The 18,587-nt window shown below is 36.5% G+C and overlaps 1 protein-coding gene across 1 annotated transcript in view; it reads left to right on the forward strand.

Moving 5' to 3' along the window:
• Window positions 1-18,587, forward strand: part of ZNF407 (zinc finger protein 407) — a 344,964-nt gene that overhangs the window by 191,841 nt on the left and 134,536 nt on the right. Inside the window, exons 5-6 of the mRNA XM_054059750.1 lie at window positions 13,088-13,254; window positions 17,870-17,953. Coding sequence (XP_053915725.1) covers window positions 13,088-13,254; window positions 17,870-17,953 — 251 coding nt within the window. The remainder of the gene's footprint in view (window positions 1-13,087; window positions 13,255-17,869; window positions 17,954-18,587) is intronic.

Raw genomic sequence — 18,587 nt, forward strand, 5'->3', positions numbered from 1 at the left:
CTCCTCTAGATTCCCTTCGTTCATCTGGCTGCCATCTCCTCCTGCCCTACTGCAACATCTGCCTACGGCAACTTCCACGCCTTGAAGCAGCCTCCTTTGTATCTCCAGCTCTCTTGCAACCTTGTCTTTTTCCCGGGTCTGCTATGTCTTTTTTTCCAGCTTTCTGCCTTGAGAAATTAGTAGTTTAAGAATGTTACTGTGAGGTGGTTAAACGTTGTCTGCATGTGAATCACAATCCTAGATCTCCTGGCTCCTAACAGAAGGAAAATTCTGGACCCCAAATTAGTTTCTTTACCTTCGCAAGTCAGATGGACTTATATATAGGGTCAAAGTGTTCTTCTGCCCTTTCCCTTCCTCCAAGCCTGCACATAGCACAGTTTTCCATCTTGCGTCGATTCTAATATTTTAGAACAGCAGCTGACTACGTACAGCTATGACTTATAATACTGTGCTCTTTAAGTGCAAACTGTTAGGCAGTAGCACCAAATAGCAGGCACTTCTTCAGAGTTTTTTCCACCCCCCCCATGTTTGTTTTAGAGTCCCAACAAGATGTGTTATTAATGGACCCTGAGTAGAGCAAGTTATTTGTTATGGTAACTTTTTGACCTATTTAATAAGTACTTAAAGGAGTGTAGTGCAGTTTTTATTGTACTCTGCTGTGTACAGTTATGAAGTGTGGTACATAATAAAATAAAAGCAATAATGTGGATATTTCAGAGGGATCCATCAGAGCAGACCTGCAGCAACATATTTCATCTGGTTTGTCTGGCTATGAAGCTTTGCAAGTTATAGCTGAAATAACTAGCAACAATATTGTGGTTATGACTTGCAATTGTTTACCGTTGTAAACAGCAGAGTTATTATGTGTTTACCCTTTTTGATGCTCCGAACCATTTTTTTCAGTAAGTTCATTAACACCTGCATACATTTAGCTGTGAAAAATGGCATGTCTTTTACATACTTATATTTTAGAAGTATTTGAGTAAACTAGCAACAGTAAAAATCATCTAATTTAAAGTGTGTTTTATTGAGGTATAATTTGAAAAAGCAGAATTATTAAAGAAGTCTACCAGTTACAGCTAACAGAACAACACACAGATGGTTATGAAGATCCTTTATGTGACAGTTTTCAAGTTTAATTTGGGAGGGCAGTAGCAGATTTGGACAGTGGAGCCACTGCATGAATTCCTGAGACCCACTCATGAAAAAGGTGCCTTTTTATGTGGGAGCGGGAAGGAGGGTGTAGTTACCTGTTACTTGTGGGTGGGTGATTGCTTTTTTGTTGATTTTTTTTTCAGTTTGTTTTCTTTTCTTCTTTATCTTTTTTAAAGATTTTTTTCCCTCCCAGATATGGTCATTGTTTTCTTTGAAAGTAGCAGTCACCTACATGCTCAAAATCAGTGTTCACTGTGACAGGGTATGTAAGTTTTGTGTCACTGCTGGTAGATTTTTTTACTGAAGAAATTTTCATTTTCTTAATATTCTCTTGGCTACAAGTTTTGTAACATCCTGAATTCAAGAGAAAAAAACAACTGATTGGACCTCCAGGAAGTGCCCTGATGATAATCAGCCTCGTGTGCAAGACAGAAAGGCTGATAGTCAGAAATTGCTCTTTAAACCAAGACAGACTGTCAGTCTTTAGGAATGGTGGGGAATGGCCTATTTATGTAATCAGATACTAAAGCTGGGAAGAAGCTGTCAGGCACATTCTTGTTGTGTAAGCAGCAGGCAAACTGTGCTTTATCTGACAGACAGTGTGTAAATCTGTCCATGCAAAAATCCAAATGTTTAGTTTGCTTCTAGTCACTGTAATAATCTGCTTATTTTCTTTTGCTAGAGCAATGACATCATTTAGCAGAATGCACCACAGACAGGAGTCCTAGATAAGGCTCTGTTACTGTCAGTCAGTCACTTCTTGATTGGCAAGGAGATAAATAGGAATTTACTAGACGCTTGCTTCCAGCTAAAAGAGCAGGCAAGACCCTGGGATAAGTGTATGAAGGGCAAGCGTGTTTAGCACCCTCAGCCTTAAAGCTTGGAAAAATGCCTAAAAATAAGAGTCCTTCAAAATTCAATGTTAAAATTGGGTATTTTATTAGCAATAGCTGAGCAGTCTTCCTGAACAGAGAAGTACTCAGATTAATTGATAAAGTAAGCAGTTGCCTTAGAATAGCAGAAAAACCTGTGCATATGTTCTGGGTATCTGTATTACTTTCATTGCCACCATGCCTGAGAATGAGACTTGTTTCTTTCTGAAATTTTAGGATACTTATAATGGGTTTTGCCTGATGATTCATCAGGCCAGACCTGGCATGGAAAAATTTTCTACTTTTTCTATCAGCTGTGGTTGACTCTGTGGTATTTATGTCATGGAAATTATCATTCAAGAGTGGTTTCAGAATTATTCTGTAGCCAATAATAATAGGCAGTCCATGATCTAAACTTATCAAATACTTTTTTTGTTGCTGGCAGGGGCTTATTTTGGTATGGACAGAATGAAAAGAAAATTTAGAAATAAAATTGCACTATAGTAGGAAAGACAGTCTAATATTTTTTAATGGCATTTAATCTCTTAAATCTTCTGATTTCATTTAATTTTAAAGGGTAATAAAATATGATTGAAATCCATCTGAAATGTAGTTTAATAAAAGTAATTTGCTGTACTGAAAATCTACTGGTTTTGTCAATCTGAAGATTTAGGATGAAACCATGAAAAATGGAAATACTTATTCAGATTTTAGTCTTCAGAGTGCTTATAATTTCTGTTACAGGTTTTTTGTTGTTGTTGTTGATGTTGTAAATAAGCAGTACCAACTATTTAAAAATAATAATGAACTTCTTTAGAATTCTTTGGAAGGCTCTTAAGAAAATTAATCTTCAGGTCACAAGAAGGTAAGACATAACAGAAACATGACCGGTTAGGCAAACATACCTGGCAGAAGAATACATTTCTGTGCATGAAGTCAATTGTTCGTGTTCCTATTGTTTCCAAAATGGTAGAGACCATAAATGAACAGCTGTTAAAAACATAATGATTTGTGCAACAATGCTCTGATCCCCTTGTGTTTATATTTAGAAGGAGAATTGCAGTTTGAAATAGTAAATTGTCTTAGGAATCACAACCTTGAATGATACTATCTTAATTAAAAATACATGCATAACTTGGCAATGTAATGTACCTCCTCCATTTCAAAATAGGAAAAGAACAACAATTAAGCACTTTCCATGTGCTAATTTTTCTTTAATTTCAAAGAGTAAACCTTCTGAGAAGAAAGCTTCTGCTGGCACATTAGTGATAAACATTACATTAAAATAGTGTTAAATACCATATAATACTCCCAAATAGACATTTTTCCCATTGAATCCTGGGATTCTTTCAACAGAAATCTCGGTATATTTTAATGAGATTGTACATCAATTTGTATATTGTAGTTTAGACATATTGGCTTTAATTATTTTTGAATGTGCAGTTTTTACAGTAGGCAGAATATATATGATTTAAGACTCACCACAGCACTCTGAATATCACTTGGCATTTTAGCAAAATGTGTGAAATTAAAAAGACCATGAATTTTAGCTGGATTTTCATTATTTTCTCAGACATATAATATTCCTCTTTGCTCTCAGTTCTTCTGCTCCACATGTGCAACATTTTGCATGTTATATTAAAACAATTATATCAGTCTTATCTCTCGCTGTACTGTGATTCCACTATTATCACAAATAACATTAAGTCAACCTAATTCAGCGTTTTCTGCCCACTGTGTGCTATGGTATTTTGCCTAAATCACAAGGATATGAACAAAAAATTTTACAAAACCAAGCTTCAAACAGGTCTTGAAAGGTTGTCCAATGCTTAAACTGGAAATTTTGTATAAGTACTGTAAAATCTTTTAAGGTCATACCAGCTGAGATACAATAAACAAACACATGAAAAGTAAATGACGTTTTGGAAACTGAGTTTTTAATAAACTAATAATTTGTTAACAGTATAAGCTTGATGTACTTTATCATAGTCCTTTTGACAAGACTCATTTTGTTGTAGCTGTAGCATCATCACAGAGCCTGATCTAATACTTATAGAACTCAGTATAATCTTATTGACTTCAATACAAGTTGAATTGGACTAATAATGAAAAATCGCATTATAATAATATTAGGTTTAGAAAAAAATATTGCTTATAGCTGATTTGAGTCAAACCGAGTTTGTCTGATATTTTACTGATGTCAGTAAAATCATGCTGTAAGTTGGTATTGCTCTGCTGTGACAACTGTGGACTCTTATTCTGAGAGCCTATTAAAATCAAAACCCAGCAGTCATTGTCTCATAAGACTGTACAGATATTTTTCTAAATACAGGTCTTAAATAAGTAACCTTAAAAAAAACAATTTGTAGTAAATTATCACTGCGAGAATGAAATAAAAGCCATATCACTGTTTTTTCTTTCTTTAATTTTTTATCAAGACTGTAATATGTTATTTTCAGCATATAGTCTTATTTTTCCTTTAGGGGATTTTACGGTTTTCTTTTTGAATTTTGTTATAAATGACAGGTTTATTTTATTCAATATGATTTCATGTGAAAGTAAATTAAAAACAGCAAAGATTTCTTAAAAAAACCCTATTAATTTAATAAAAAACTGAGTTAAAAGAAAAAATCTAAGTTTTAATCTTGTGGTCTGTAAAATACTTATTTGACTGAGTAGTTTGATTTAAAAGCAAAAAAAATCACCCAAGTAACACACAAAAACCTACAGGCTTTGTGCACCCCTCTCTGTTTAAGATATCGTATATTCTAGCTCTAAGGAAATATTCTCTTGTTTCTCCTCAATATAAAGAAATACACTAACCATGCATCCATGCTGAATTAAATATTATTTGTTTTGATAGAACTATCTATATTTTTAGAAAATACTTTTCAAATGCAGTTGTCATAATCAAAATCTTGTCTATTTATCAGTATTGCAGCACAGGTTTATACTGTAAATGACTCTATTAGAATTAGACCATGCTGGGGAGGTTTACAAACAAACAGAAGAATCTGGGCTTATCACAAGCAGGTGAACAACTAGCATTCATAGCTGAACTGAGGTTAAATTAACCGCCAGATACAAACTATCACAGGCACGTGGATTTGAATAAGTCTGATATTTTAAGAAGTCTGAAGCATGACTGCATATGTTAAATATAATTAATAAGTAGCTGAACTACAGATACATATACTTCCCAGTCTGCATTTGGTTAAAATTAAGAGGAACCTTCTTTACAAGTGAGTGTAACAGTGCTAAAGCCTTAGTCTTAGTCACATTTTCAGCAGTCGCATGTCCGTCGGGCCACTGTAGTTCTCCAGGCTCTGTTATTCTATCTGCAATGGCTTACCACTTCCCCAGGTGCTCCAAAAAGACCTAGAGTTGCAGGGGGTCAGCCAGATGTGGCTGGATTTGGAGGGTGGTTTGATACCCAAAGCCCATAGTGGACTTAGCCACCGTGCTCCTTGGTTTCTTGCATACTTAATGAAACCCTGGCTTGAACAAGCAAAATAAGCCTTGTCTTGTATGTGCTGAAATCTTCCTTTTTTCCCACCCTTCTGTCCTACTGAGACGTCTCTGTCTGATGCTGGGTGAGTTCTGAGGTTTGTGGAAGCAAGTGTTAAATTCTCACCCTTTTCTTTTGTGAAACCTATGGTCTGCCCTGATTTTCAGCTTCATAAAACCATCGTGCTCTCGTCATCTCTGATTACATAAAAACAGCTGTCTCTCAGTACGTGAAGTCTTCCTAGGAATTTTCAAAGGCTGTTTCAGCTGTAAGTGTAAACTGAAAACACAAAAAACAACCCCCCAAAAATCCCTTCTCTTTCTTCTTGATGATGTTGCTGAGTGTAATGTGCTTGACACCAGACATTTTTAGAAATGTATGGCATGGCGTAGTTTCTCTGATACCACACCACTGTGCTGTTTTACAAGCTACAGCATGTCACAGATTAAAGCTTTGTTGGATGCAACAAAGCTTGCGGTAAATAAACCTCTCTGATGTCATTGTGACCTAAATTAAACTCATTGTTGGAAACAGTGTTTCCAATGTTTTGTTAGCAAAAGAGTAGTTTTCATCACTTTTGAAAGACTTCTAGTGTTTAAAGAAACATATATTAATAAAGGTTTTAATCAAGCCTAATTTGTGGATTAGAGTGAGAGTCTGTATCTGCTGGTTTCTAGCCATCTTGTGCTGGGGTTGTTTCGGATAGAAGGACAGAATGCCAAGAATGGAAGACTTTAGCATGAGAGAAAAATAAGAAATGTGAGAACTGCCAAAGTAGCTGATTGCAAATGTGCAAAGAAATGCTGATCTTCTCCAGCACTTAATGAATATAGAGACGTGAGTTTTATTTGTGTTTTGAAATTATATATGCTCTAGCACAGGGGTAGTTAAAGGAAGGAAGGAAGGAAGGAAGGAAGGAAGGAAGGAGAGAAAGAGAGAGACAAAGAGAGAATGAAAGAGAAAGAGAGAAAGAGAAAGAGAGAGAGAGAAAGAAAGAAAGAAAGAAAGAAAGAAAGAAAGAAAGAAAGAAAGAAAGAAAGAAAGAAAGAAAGAAAAAGAAAGAGAGAGAAAGAGAAAGAGAGAGAGAAACAGAGAGAAAGAGAGAGAAAGAGAGAAAGAAAGAAAATTTCTTTCTCCAGGTCTAGTAGAGTTTTGGGTTTGATTTTTTTTCAAATATTTTATTTGGTTAGACTGCATTCTAGTCTGACAATTAGACCTAGTTAGATGTCCATCCTGAAGAGGAAACTTTTCATGGAAAAACTCTGGCTTAAACTCTTAACTTCATATACAGCAAGGCTCACACTTAACAGTCTGCTCCTGCAAACGTGTGTTAGAATAACGAGTCAGATATTACATGAGTGGGTGTCCTGTCTGAGAGAGGATGATAAGATTTAGCTTGAAATTAATACGTAGCGTTGCTTTTCAAGCACCCGCCAGTCTGTGAGTTGATTGGATTGGCTGTTTGGATTAATTTATTCTAATGACACAGATCACTGTCAGTGTTGCTTTTCTGCTTTAAGCTACCAGTGTTATGATGGACAGCTGCCAGATTTCCAAAGTAAATTAAAAGAAAAATAAATAGGTTTAGGGCAGACCAAGCCTATCTTATATAAAAACATTATCACATGCACTATAAGTCACAGCTGTGAAGTATATGATGGAGAACAACCAATAAAGGTAATGGAACTGAAAAAAAATTGCACATTTTATTAGATTGTGTTAATTCAGGGTTCTAGTGCTATGTTCTAGAATCCTCTAGGTAAAGAAAAAAAAGTGTTCAAATGAAACTGCAAGTTTTATTGGTATAAGCTTTTGAATCACTGTTATTATATACAGATGTTCAGTTTTTTCTACATTATATGTATGTTCTAGTAAAAACTCAAAGACTGGTGTTAATGAAACATACCCGTATGTGCATTAAACAGTAGGCTGTGACACTATTTGAAGTGATTCTATATTATAAAAAGCTCTGCAGTAAGATTAATGTTACAAAATTGACAGAATATTACAACACTGTGGAAGACGATAAATTTAAAACTTTCCATTACACCTTAATGAATACAACGGGAATGGTGAGGCTGTGTCTGGTAGTTGCATCATGTCTTTCTGCTGGCTTGTAAGGCTATTTCTCTTACATAAAGTAACCCTTAGTGCTACTTTGTTTACCTTGATTGTGTTTTAAAATGCTTTCAATTTGGAAGATAAAAATACAAAGTGTGCTTCTATTCTGAAATGCAATGATGTAAAAATAGTCACTGCCATCTCAACAGAACAACTATTTTCAGTTGCCTGGGAAAGCAACAAGACTAAATTATGACTACATTTCACCTCAAAATGTACCACAGAGTCATAAGAGAGACTGCAGAGTAAGATGTGTGCTCTTCTAGATTGTATATCGCCATCAAAACTGTTAAACAACCTGTAGCTACAGGCCTACATTTTCCACTGCTGTGCTACTACATTGAAGGCAATGGGCCAATTTTCTCACTTCTGTGGCACAAGGCATTCAGCCCAGTGTGTTAGGACAGGCAAATTTGAAATTGGTGATACTTCAAAGCTGAAGCAAAGGTCACAAATAGATGTGCATAACCTATTGCTGATGCACAAGTCAGACAGAAGAGTCTTATTTTAAGACTGAGAGTGGAGGCAGTGGCAATTGGGAAAGTGCTTTCTTCTCTCAGAGCTGAAGAAGCGTGAGTGCCAGTAAGTGCAGAACCCCTCTGCACTTTCAGAGAGACTTTTCAGAAAAAGATGTAGTCAAGTTTTCAGACCAATTTGAACATGAGAGTTGAATGTACCATATTCTTTTATTTAGTTTGCTTTTTGCATGAATGTGATACATCACCTCGGACGTTACTTAGCTTTCCAAGGTGCATTTGGGTTTTTAGGACACCAGAATACAACTATTTAATTAATTAATTAATTAATTCATTCATTCATTTATTTGCAAATGCTTAACAACAGGTACAATTTAGTGGTGAAATTATACTTTATACACATATTTCAGCATCAGGCTTTGAGCTACCAGAATAAAGCCAGATAAACGCCGCAAACTTCACGAACTCAGAGAAAGGCATTCACTTGTTTGATTTAAGTTTACCACTTAAAGTCATGATCCAGTTTTCATCATCTGCACAAATTGTACATAGTTCAGTGTTGCTTTTAGATATGTTGCACAGCTTTCCATCCAACTGCCACGCTAGTCTCTTTAAAGACTTGCAAGACTATTACAAGTAAGAATATTTCGTATCGATACCTATCATTCAGGAAACTTGTGTTTCTGGTAGACACTTATTAGGAAATGTGATGGAATCAGTATAATTATATCATTGATATCTTCTGCCTACACTTTGTATAGTAATATTTGAATTAATAAGTGTCTGGATTCAATGCTGAAAAATTACTATGAAATTTTCAAAGCGCCTTCCCTGCCCATCCTCCACTACATTTTGAATTTTTCAGTTCCTGAAAATGCAATTTTCTGTCAGATTTCAGGGTTTGTGATTTCCAGTGCAGAAACTGTGAGATTGGAAAACTTCAGTTGTCCTCAGTTTCTATGTAACCATACCTGGGAAAATATATTGGTTCATGAAGAGGAAAGAACATTTAAGCTTCATATGTGCTAATTATATGCATACAGTGTATTTTTGAGTAAAATTTAGTTTTTTTCCACTTTAAGATACCCTTATTGGTTGGCTATAAATTTGTCAATATGAACATTACAGGTTAAGAGTGAAGATAGGAGGCTGTGTTTGTGTGTAGTAGGTTTTAAGTAGCAGCTAGAAGGATGGCAAAAATAGGCGCAGAGGTGGAGGACTTTGAGAAAAAGATGGCTGGACATAGGATCGGGAAAGATAAGTGAAGATAGAGAGGTCACATACTATAGGGACAGAAGAGCTGGTGAACGTAGTATATGCTTTGAGCCAGAAATGTGAGTTTAACATGGCATATATTTCTTGTGCTACTATCAGATTTTGCTGAGATATAATACAGTCCCCAATTCCTCCATTGGTACATGTAAAAGATAGCTGTTGTCTTTTTATGAATGATGGTAGAAATTTCTGCTGGCCCCATTGATGGATCATGTGAAAGTGTATTTTTCAAAAATTTGAATTAGTTTATTTTGTCATTATTGCTTGTTCTGTACGGAAATTTGGGATTTAACAATTAAATTAAAGAGCTGAGGTGTATGGGTTACGTTCCAAAATGTCGAAAAAAATGGATCAGAGAACTTTGTGTGAGAACTATTCTGAAGGGCCAATTCGTGTCCACCAAATGATGCTTGTAGAGCAGGCCAATCCTGTGTGTTGAATGAACAAGGAACCCTGGGAATAAAAATTCATTCCTTGTTAAACTCTGAGTGGGTACGTTTGTTTTACGTTCCCTGTAAGCCACAGTTGCTGCTGCTGCCATGAACCAGCCTATGAGAACAGGAGGTACTGCAGTGTCTTCTTTGAGGAAAATTAAAAGGCTTTTACTAAACACAGGTGGGTGCAAACCACCAGGAAATAGGCAGCAGTACTGTTGATATCCTGTACTTGAGTAAAACTATTCAACATACATTTAGAAAATGGAAACATGCTGTCATAAAATTTGATCAGTGATTCTTGCATGAAATTCTGTCGCAAATGTTGGAAGTGAGCAATAGAAACTTGTTATAATACCGTAAGTCTAAAACCACTGAGAAACAAAAAATGCCTGATTAATTTAACGATTGTTTATTTACAAAAGTCCATAAATTGAAGTCTCTAAGCAGCTCTACTGTCTGTGAACCTCAGACAGACAGAAATCACTATCCTCACTGAAGCCTCCTATGATCATTTTCTATCCTCTCCATTTAAGGAGACGAATAAGAAAAGGAAAGGAAAAAAATAAAAGAATACAAAGGTAGCATAAGTAAGGTCACAAACCCTATTTGGACTGCTACCAAAGGCACATACAGGGGTTAGTTAGAGATGGAGTTGCAGCTTTAATTCTGATTTTTCTGGCTTTTGTCACTTCAAAGACAGACTCTCAGTGTTATTTTAACATTTTTATTGTGTGTGAATAATAGAGTACACACTGAGGTTCAATAGGTGCAATACTGTTAAATGTACGTCTTGGTGGATTTAAAAATGAGGGATTTATTTTGTCATTCATAAAGTTGTAATACAGTCTGGAGAAACTATTTGTTAAAAGATAGCATCTACTTAACCTGCTTATTTATTTCTTGTAGTAGAAGGTTAGATCCACAATAAATACACGAGGAAATAAGTAGATAGGGGAATTTATCTTAGAAATAAGATCCCTGTCACGCTTTTGAAATGTGAAATGCATGAAGACCTGTCAGGGAGATATACGGACATGATATTTTTTTACTGTGCATTTGGAAGTATTTAGCTATATTTGTCATTCGCTAGTGCCACTAAGCAGTGATCAAGTGATATAGTAATTTGAAAGTCTGTTTTCAATTCAGCATGTATATATATATATTTATTTTTTTTTGCCTTTGGGATATAGCAGAACTGTACACAAGTCTTTATCTCTCACTCTCTATTTGTGAAAATATTTTTTTTTGGGAAAAAAATAGCATTTGTTTAAACAGGTCACTTAATAAAAATAATTCATTTTTAATTGTATCCTTTAAAGAAATCTTCAGTTAGCTGTATTTTACATACATGAAAATTGTTATATTTGTACAGCTGTTTGGAAAAAAGCCTACTCGGTACAAATTATGGTATTAATATGTTAAAACATTTAGCTTTCTCCTAGATTATGGACAGCGGCATACCCCAGGTTCATCAATTTGCTTGTACTTGCCAGCAAGATAAGGCTGGCATAAAACATGGACCTTACAATGCAAACGGGAGAAAAACAGTCTAGACAAGTGAAAATCAGTGCATTCCTTGGGCTAGCGCAGTTGCTGTTGAAAATGGTACGATTATTGCTGCATCAGGCAACCCATTCTTACAAAAACATCACTGAATATCTGAAATCCACCAAATTTGTCGCTAAATATTTTTAGATGTGTAAAGCCTGTTTCTAATTGTACGGAGGCCAAATGAGCTGTTCTCTACGGTATAGGCAGGTAAAAGAAGTGAAATCTATACTTTCCATATAAACTTGACCTAGTGACATCCTGGTCATCTCTCTTTGTCATCACCTCTTGACCTGCACCACATCCAGGTGTCCTCTGCAGAACACAGACTCTTCTTGCAGCATCTCTGCCTGTATGAATTTTTCCCAGATAATTAAGAGAATTTTTACAGTGTAATGCTGAACGCTTCAATAATAGCAGCAATGTCATAGTATGTATTTCACTGCTTTTTTTTGCTGCTATTGTTGAATTAACAGGGCTATAGCAATAACCCTGTAGTGTGCTTCCATACCTACTAAATAAGTGGACTCACGTGTATGATGAGGTTGAGCTAGTTACCCTGGTATTAAAGTTTAGCTGGTGCTTTTCATCGTATCTCTTGAGATATCTGTGTATATACAGTCAGATGTACTTAATACATTTAGGGAATTCCTCTGGTTCTGTATTTCTAAGTTTTTATATATTTGTATATATATTTTTCTTAACGGGGAAACTAATTTTAATCCTGTAAAACATGAAGAAACGTTAAAAATGTCATGCAAGACAATAATAAAAGTTATTTGTGGCTTAGATCTCTCTTTTATTTTTTTTTTTAATTTGCCAGCATAAAAATTCATGTTATATTCGAGATAGTGAGGCGTAATGTGAAGATGCAGCCCGATTTTGACAGAGCAAAATCAGAAAGGGGGACAAAGCCTTTTCAGCTGCAATATTGTAGCTGTAAAACACAAACTTCTGAATTGTGGTGTCTGCTTTCACAAAAATCGCAGCATGAAAACCTAGATGTGAAACGAGGTTTCTTTAGATTTAGGCTGGCTTTGCATGCTGTTACGAAGTCATTTCGCAGAGCGAAGAAGTGCGGTGGCTCTGCTCAGCAGAATGTATTGCCTTTTCTTCCCTTCCTTACCACGACTGGGATCTTTTATGTTTCCTGTGGTAACGCTGGGGAGGAGAACGCATTATCAGAAAACACTTACTTCAATTTCTGCGGCCCCTTTTAAAAACTGCATTTTCGTTTGGAAGCAATTTTTGTTTATTATCGCAACGGCGTTATTACAAGTAGTATTTCAAGCCGGCAAGGCGGCGGCGGCGGCAGCATGGCACCGAGCACTGTGATTGTCTGAGTAGTTTAGTATGGATAGCTTTTCATTTAGCCTTTGCTCTGACAGCCCGTGCCCTGGATAAGTGGTGTGGGCCTGCACAGGTGAAATCTATTCTCACATTTGCCTCAGGGGTGACTGGACTGTAACAGAATTTTTCAAACCCGTTGGGCCCAACCGCAAAGCGCAGAATAAATGGCTGAAGTGCCAGGCCTCGACAGAAAAATCAATGCCTGGTTATACAGACATGACAGACCTGGTCTGCAATTCTCTTCACGAAAGTCTATGCATTTACCACGCTTCGGGTTAAAAACACGCTGCTCCGTTTGCATTGTGCACGTGCGGGCTTTTAATTCCTCCTCTCTTGCCTTCCCAGGAAATTTACATGTCACCTGTGTGACAGGAGCTTCACGGAGAAGTGGGCGCTCAACAACCACATGAAGCTGCACACGGGAGAGAAGCCGTTCAAGTGCACCTGGCCCACCTGCCATTATTCTTTCCTCACAGCCTCTGCCATGAAGGACCACTTTCGGACTCACACAGGTTTGAAACGCGTTTCTCCCTAGCACCGGGGTAGCAGGCAGAGGTCCTGATGTCAACGGCAGAAAGGGAGCAAGCGCTTCTGTGCCGATTAAGTTAAAATTGTTTCAGTTTTGGAGGGTGCCTTCCTTCACTTCCGATTATTCCCCCGCAATGGCTGGAGAGTGAGGAGAGCATGCCATGGCCTGAAATCATAGAATAGAATCACCAGGTTGGAAAAGACCTCTTGGATAATCACTAAACTGTATCCCTGAGCAATCAGGACTTTGACATCTGAATTTGGTTTAATTGAGGTTCTGGGACGATCATTCAAACACAACTCACTTCTTAAGTAAAACACATGTAAAAGTACACATCCTCTTAGCAGCATCTGTGATAATCCTTCACTTACCCATTAAATAATGGATAGAGCCACTGGCAACTGAAACCAATCAAGTGTTATGTAAAGAAGCTCATTTAACTGAGTACAGGTGCAAAGGAAACAACAGAAGTAATAAGCTCTTCAGCACTTGTTATTTTTAATAGGAATCTTTTTCTCTCCTTGCAGCCTTTGTGTGTGTGTGTGGTACTGTATGCTCAATACCCTCTGAAATACAGGCTTGATTTTCCTTTTTTCAGGGAGCCATAATTATTTTTAAAAAATCAGAATTGGTGATGTATTTCAGATGGGTCAAGTGAGCATTTTTGTAAAATATATGCTTAAATTTAATTGATTTAAGTTATACAGAACCTTTAGCAATGGAACAGGCATTGTTAATTCTAGGTTTGAAGTTAAATAAAATTTAAGCTGTGACAAGTGCAGTGTCTAGAAAATAAGTGCCTGTGAAATATGCCGAAGTCCTTAAAAATACCATTCAGTGCTAATAACAGTAAATATCATTTTTCATACAACCAATATGTGACACTGGTTTCAGAAGAAATAAATGTATGGAATGCAGATTTTGAAATTCTATTAGGCTTCATATAATTATAGTACATAAAGAAAAGCGGTATAAGGTTGACATTACATTATCTGAGCTCTTCTAGGAACGTAGTCGTGTGTGTGGTTGGGAAAGTGAAAAAGAGAATTGGAAAAATCATGCTGCGCTTACAGCCTGGCCATTTTCTCACGGAGATCAAAAGCAGTGTTTTCACTGGAAACAAAAATACTTATTTATTATTCCCAAACAGTTTCTTTCCCATTTTCTAAAAATCTGTGCTATAGCTTGAAACTGTAGGTTAAAAGTTCCTCTGAAGCTGTTTGTAGGAAGCCCAGGCCTCCTTAGCTTCTTTGACAAGGGTGTTGACGATTTAAGGTCTCCAGCCTGCCCTGAGAGATCACTTATATCGAACAGCAGATGAAAAGCCAGTGCAGATGTAATTTATCGTCGGCGTTTCCTTCTAAAGAATAATTGTGGAGACTTGGCTAGATCAATAATATGGATTTTTGTTGTTAGGTCTTGTAGTCTGCACCATAATGAGAGATAGGGGACAGTGGCTGTTTTCTAATAGAAAATAAAGGATTGGTTTCCGTGTCTTTCTACATTTGAATGCAAAATGGCACACTTGAAACTAATTCAAGTTGTTAAGAAAAGGACCATTTTCTATTGCATTTCTGCTTTCATATAAACATGGCAAGTTAGATCAGCCCCCTGTACAGCCAGTGAAATATTGCCTTTACATTTTCCTAAAAGTTAAAAAGTCACAAATTCTGAAGTTGGAATGATAAAATTGTTAAGCATATCCAGAAGAATGTAAAATACATCTATGTATCAATACATGCCCATAACATCAAATGAAATATTATGTCTAGATATGAGGGATTCAACCCACATCAAGCTCCAGAGCTAAAAAATACTGTGCTGTTGAACTTAAACTCACAGGTCATGAAGTTATCTCTGTGTGTTTGTGTCGATATGTGAATTTGTAAGTATAACAAAATAAGTACACCAATAGGGCAATTAATTCATTAGTGTGTGTGAAAATTAATGTTGCAGAAAATCAAGTGCATCACCACATTTCCTGAACTCAACAAGCAAGGGCCAAATCCTCTCCAGTCTCATGTGTTCGGATCCAAAGCATCACTGACTCCCTCAAGAGCCCTGCTTGCATGAGAGCTCCCAGATCCGACCTAGAGGAGTGTAGAATATTTAACTGGCAAATCATTTTATAGGATGGATCAATTTCCCTATTTTAAAGCTGTTGGTTGGTTTTGAATCATTTCTCTGTGGCTCAGAAAGCTGTTCCAAAGGCCTAAATATAAACTACCCTGTAAATCCGTAAGCTTGCAAAGACACTGTGGTTACTCTGTGTCCTCATTAGTGTCTGAAGCTGCAGGCCATACTGAAGTCTGCTCCTAGATGTTAAACACAACATGAGCTAATTTATGACAATATATAGATGATGAGCAATTTCTTGGTAGGCATGGAACAGCATTTAACTTTAAAGTGTGAATTTTATGCTGGGGTGTTAGGCATTGCAGCTAGTTAGGAAGATTTATACTTAAAATTGATTAATTAATTAATTTAATTAATATTTAATTATAATTAAGCATTATGTGTAGTCCTTCTATTCCTCTGTTCCTTTGATATTTTGATGTAGTGCTACATGCTAAAAATTCTGATAAAAATAAGACCCAAAAACCTGAGAGAGGTTATGCAGAAATCTCTTTGTAATAATCATATATAACCTCAGCAGCAATATTACTGACAAATGTTTCGCAAAAAAACTCAGACTTTGTTACATCATTTAGCACCTATGCATTCTTCATGTGATAGTTAGGATGGAGTTCTATTCTGCTTTTTCTGTTCCATTTTCTTTCTTTCTTTCTTTCTTTCTATTTTTTTTTAATTCAGTTGTAGTCACAGGTGGCTGGAACTGACTCCTGAGAAAGAACTGAAATTATTTCACACCTTAGATGCTGTCTTGGGATACTGTCATCAATGGACCAAATTTTCAAAAGATGCTAAAATCTCATAAAATTTCAGTCAGCTTTTCATGACCAGATTTGGGTGCAGGAAATTAGATAGTTTCCTCTGTTCTGAAATGGAGATTAGTATGTGCCAACTGCATTTCATAGCCTAGCTACCTGGTGGAGGTTAATAAGCACTTTTACGATCCCATTTTAGTGGCAGAGTTCAGGCTTCCTTGGAAACTTTGAAGGAATTGCTTTCTTCCTTGTAGCACAGAGCCCAGGGACTCCGGCACTGAGGTGACTGGGGCCAGGAGCTGGGGTTCTCATGGAGCCCCTGTTGAGGTGGTGATGGGAGAGGGCACCTGGTCTCTGTGGGGCTCTCCAGGGAGCCTTCTACTCAAAATGGTCTCTTGCTCATATTAATGGCATCCAAAGTTAACTGAGGCACTGTGCTTTTCCAGAAGTCCATGTATTAGCGTGCCTGGTTATATGAGAATTAGCAACGGGGAGGTTTTCATCCCTCTGTCTTCACAGAAGACTCGGTAATTTGACACCCGACCTTTTAACCCAGCCATCTTTTGCAGAAACTAAATTTTATTCCCTATGGGGAAGAATTTGAAGAGGACTGCTAGTTTGAATGAATTCAAGATCGCAAGCCCCTTCTCTGCTATGTTACTGCAAAAGGAAGCAATTTGGCTCCAGATAACTAATGCCATCCTTTCTTAAAAAAAAAAAAAAAAAAAAAAAAAGAGAAGTTTTAGTTTTATCTGAGGTTATTGAGTCTATATCTGAGGTTAGCATTATTAATTCATAATGACCTTCCGTGTGGCCTTCATGGGCTGAGAGTGCTGTGCATGTTAGTACATACTGAGTAAAAATATTGCTGTGAAATGATAAACTGTATTCATAGACAATAAGGCAAAATCCTTCCTTCTATTAAAAAAAACAAAGCCATACTAAAAAGAGAGCATTTAAACACTTTTAATGAGTATTGAGCTTGCCAAAATCTCTTAAATTGGTCCAGAGATTTGGAATGAAGTATTATCATTTGAAGATGAAGAATAAGAGTTCTGCAATTTCAGTAGCAATCCCCAGACTTGGTTTCTTTATGCCATGAAAACTTTAGAAACATAAACAGTGCTGAATTGCCAGTGGTACTGAATAATGTGGCTTTTATTGTTGCCTGGGCTGTTCTGTATATTCAAGAAAATAATTTAATACTTATTAATAAATAGAAGGTAAGTAAAGATGACTGTGATCTAGTCTGTTGAAAATTTCTCAGTACCCTTAATTTGTTAGTAAATTCAATATATTTTATTTAAACAGAATCATATAAACAGTATATTAACTTTTTTCCAGGCAATCTTTACTCAGCACAGAAAGGCCAGATGTATGGGAATTGTAAAAAATCAGGATATGCATAAAAACTGTTCAAGTGCATAAAGCAGCCCCATCTGGAAGACATCTAACAGAAATGAAGTTGTACAAAACCATTCCATTGATAATAAAGCTAATTTTTATGGGTCTGACAAGTATGTAATTATGTTCAGTGGTGCTTTTCAGATTTTATCACAGTCAATAAACCGCAGTGGTAATTTCATTCCCATTTGACATATTTACATGGAAACATTTGATTGGAGGAATTAGTAACCCTGAAAGCCTTGATAGATATGTTTTAATGATCTGTGACCTCCGCAGTCCCTCATCTGTTTATTGTTGCAACAGGCGAGAAGTCGTTCCTCTGTGACCTTTGTGGCTTTGCCGGCGGGACACGTCATGCCCTCACCAAGCATCGGCGGCAGCACACAGGTCAGTAAAACTGTCTTTGCTATGTTTTCTCCAGCAAGGGAGTTCCTCTGCGCTGGGGAGTAATGCAAGTCAAGTAGTACGTTACAGCACAAATAATACATCGTCTCCTTGTTTACTTTGCTTTTTCTCGGTTTTTGTAAAATCAGCGTGCCCAAGGTCTGCATCAAATCTATTAGCTGGGAGTTTGAATAATTGCTTGGCGGGAGAATGGGGGGTATTTTTAGTGTTTTTTCTGAAGAAAGCAGACTTCTAAAGACTGGCTTTCTTCTTTAAATGAATGCTAAGCCTACTAATTTTTTTTTTCCAAGGCCCAAATAGATTACCTACTGTGAAGATTTTGCAAGAGTCTGCTAGAATGTCCCTGGGTGAAAATTAGAGGCTACATCTAGATTAATCCATTATTTTGGACTGAGACATAGTTGAAAGCTATTGTTTTTTCAGTTGCCCTTTTGTAATTTTAAGATAGTTTGTAATTAATAGGTGCAACTTTAAGAGTTACCACATGGCTGGCATGTAAAGCAGCATTTCTCTCCCAGATTTAGTAAAGCTTTCCTACTACTTGGTTATAAAAAATTTAATATCAGATAAAATTAAATTGGTTCTTAGTTTCAGAAGACCAGAAAAAGTGTAAGTA

Source organism: Cuculus canorus, chromosome 2 (assembly GCF_017976375.1).
Source record: "Cuculus canorus isolate bCucCan1 chromosome 2, bCucCan1.pri, whole genome shotgun sequence".
Lineage (NCBI taxonomy): Eukaryota > Metazoa > Chordata > Aves > Cuculiformes > Cuculidae > Cuculus > Cuculus canorus.